The sequence below is a fragment of the Pteropus vampyrus genome, unplaced genomic scaffold (assembly GCF_000151845.1).
Source record: "Pteropus vampyrus isolate Shadow unplaced genomic scaffold, Pvam_2.0 Scaffold295, whole genome shotgun sequence".
NCBI classification, from domain to species: Eukaryota; Metazoa; Chordata; class Mammalia; order Chiroptera; family Pteropodidae; genus Pteropus; species Pteropus vampyrus.
In genome coordinates this window covers 817314-819723 of record NW_011889076.1, presented here as the reverse complement: position 1 = coordinate 819723, position 2410 = coordinate 817314, and the positions used below count along the sequence as shown (strand labels likewise).

General features: G+C 60.0%; 1 protein-coding gene across 1 annotated transcript in view; it reads right to left on the bottom strand.

Moving 5' to 3' along the window:
* Positions 1–2410, bottom strand: part of NFATC1 (nuclear factor of activated T cells 1) — a 102390-nt gene that overhangs the window by 48425 nt on the left and 51555 nt on the right. Inside the window, exon 7 of the mRNA XM_023521126.1 lies at positions 1205–1260. Coding sequence (XP_023376894.1) covers positions 1205–1260 — 56 coding nt within the window. The remainder of the gene's footprint in view (positions 1–1204; positions 1261–2410) is intronic.

The window sequence follows — 2410 nt, the reverse complement described above, 5'->3', positions numbered from 1 at the left end:
CCCCCAAAAAAGTGAGGTGCTTGACCTAAACTACAGTTCCCGTGTCGCTGCACCTGCAGGAAAAGGGCCACCCACATGCCCTGAGGGACGCGCTACTGAGCTGGAGAAGTGGGACTCTCTTCGGGACACCTGCGGGCCACGCTGTGTCTGCGTCAGCCTCGAGGTTGAGGCTGACTTTCCCGGACTGAGTAGAACACAGCGATGGCAGATGCGAATCCCGCTCGGCTGACAATCGCTTTGCGCACCGAGGTCTGATTGCACTGATCAGACGGTGCGGGTTGTCGCAGGGATGAAGACACGGCTATTTGTCGTCTGCAAGAACCCACTTTAACTCCAAGGACGCGGGTCACAGGTGAAGGGCTGGGGAGAAACACCAAAAGGCACCACCAGCTGCAAGGAAGCTGGGTCGGCCAGATAATTCCAGGCAAAAGAGCCTCCATTAATGACCGACTGAAGAAACAATGAGGATTTCTTAGAATCGGCAAACTGTGAAAGGCTAAGTGTAGGTAGGGCACATGCAGGGGGCCCACCTGCCAGCCTGAGAGCCAGCGCACGGCGCCGGCGACACCACGGGGCAGGCACCCTGCCCCCCAGTCCTCGGCGGCTGGCAGGGGAAGAAGCAAGCCCGGGGGCACAGTTAGGGCGCTGTCCCATCCATTCCACGCCAAGAACAAAAGCAGTGGGTGTTCTTAGAAGAGGACAGGCAAGGAGAAGTCGCTGCCAAGGACGCGGGTGGAGCCACCCGCCCCGCACGCCCGGGCAGGTACGGCACCCACTCGGGGGCTCGGAGTGGTTTACCTGGGCGGCCGCGGGCTGGGCGGGGACCCTGGTGACAATGACAGCTAGAGGGTGACAGAGGAGCCCAGTGCCATGAGCGTGAGTGTGCACCCATGTCCTAGCCATGTGGCTGGGAGGCGTCACCGTCTGGGGCTTTTCCCGGGGGAGGCCTCAGCTCGGCGGTGGCTGCTGCAGGCATGCCGGTGTCCTCTGCGTCACCTCGTCTGCTCCCTGAGAGCACCAGCTTCAGGACCTGCTTTCTGTCACTTCTATTTGCTGCTTTGTTACTCTTTCTGCTATTTTTATTAGTCGTTTCACTTTGGCAAACAAGAAGCCACATGCTTCTGGAGCGACCCTCACTCCGGCCTGGGGAGCCCCAAGAACAGGCCGGCACGCTGTCATGGCTGTGTGTCCAGGAGATACTTACCGGCTTGCACAGGTCTCGGTCGGTCTTCGCCTCCATTTCCCAGATGTGGTGGCCATCTGGAAGAAAGGGGCAGCGAGAAGCCTGTTACTCTCGTGGCTGACCGCGTGCCGCCCAAGGTCCCATGCAGGGTCCCGGCAGAGGCCCCGCCCAGATGTTAACTCGTAAGAGCAGAAAATCACGCTGGTGTGAGCGGTGAGTAGACGCAGGGTCTGTGGGGAGATGCGCCGAGTCGTACACACTTGGGCGCAAGGGACCTCGCAGAGCCGAGACCCTGGCCATGCGAGAGGGAGCCACGGGCAATGGGCGCCCGGGAACCTTCCTCAGCCCTATGTTACCAGCCCCACGCCACCAGGGAACAGACTGCATGCCCGTCTCAGAGGGAGCTGGGGCCCAGGAGGGACGCAGGCAACCCCGGCGAAGGACGTGCTGTCCTGGCCTGCGTACACCAGCATGAGCCTCGCGGTGTGCACAGTGGGTGTTTTGGGTCTGGTCCCCTCGCCCGCGAAGCCCTGCTCATCTGGGGCACAGTTATTCCAATGAGCGGGCTGTAGGCAGAGTCCCACAGGAACTGCCTAGCAAACACGAAGGTTCTTGCCACATCAGGACACAGAAATGCAAAACATGAGTATTTTTAACCTTGCCCCAGTGGCCGTTTGCATGTTAAAAAAAAATTAAAGGCTCCGCAGGGGCGTCTGAAAGGGCTTCTGTTGCTCAGGCCAGCCCTCGGGGTGGGTCCAGCCCCACACTCTGGACGTCTGCAAACCGCGTTCTCAAGCCCCGAGCCGGCAGGCACACCGCTCGGCCTGGTTTTGGGGGGATTCTGTCAGCAGATGTGAATCCCCCACAGAGGCATCTTTCCTCTTTGTCTTTCCCCAAACGAGCGAGTAGAACTCGGCAGACTCAGTTTTTGCTGTTTTCAAAGAAGAAATGTGTGTGTGTTACACATCCCAAACTTTAACTAGACAAAATCTCCCTTCCCCCTGACAGCGCCTGCCAGGCAGGGGTGGAGGGTGGAGACAGAGAGGAAGTGTGAGTCACGGAGAGCCCAGCCTCCCGGGATGCCGCCGAGGGAGGCCCGGCATGAACTGAGGCCGCTTGGTGACCAAACGGGGACCAGCCACCCCAGGGATCCGCGCCCACGTCTCCCCCAGGAAAAAATGGCGGGAAACAGAACTCAGAGGCACTGGGACCCAACGAGGCAGCTCA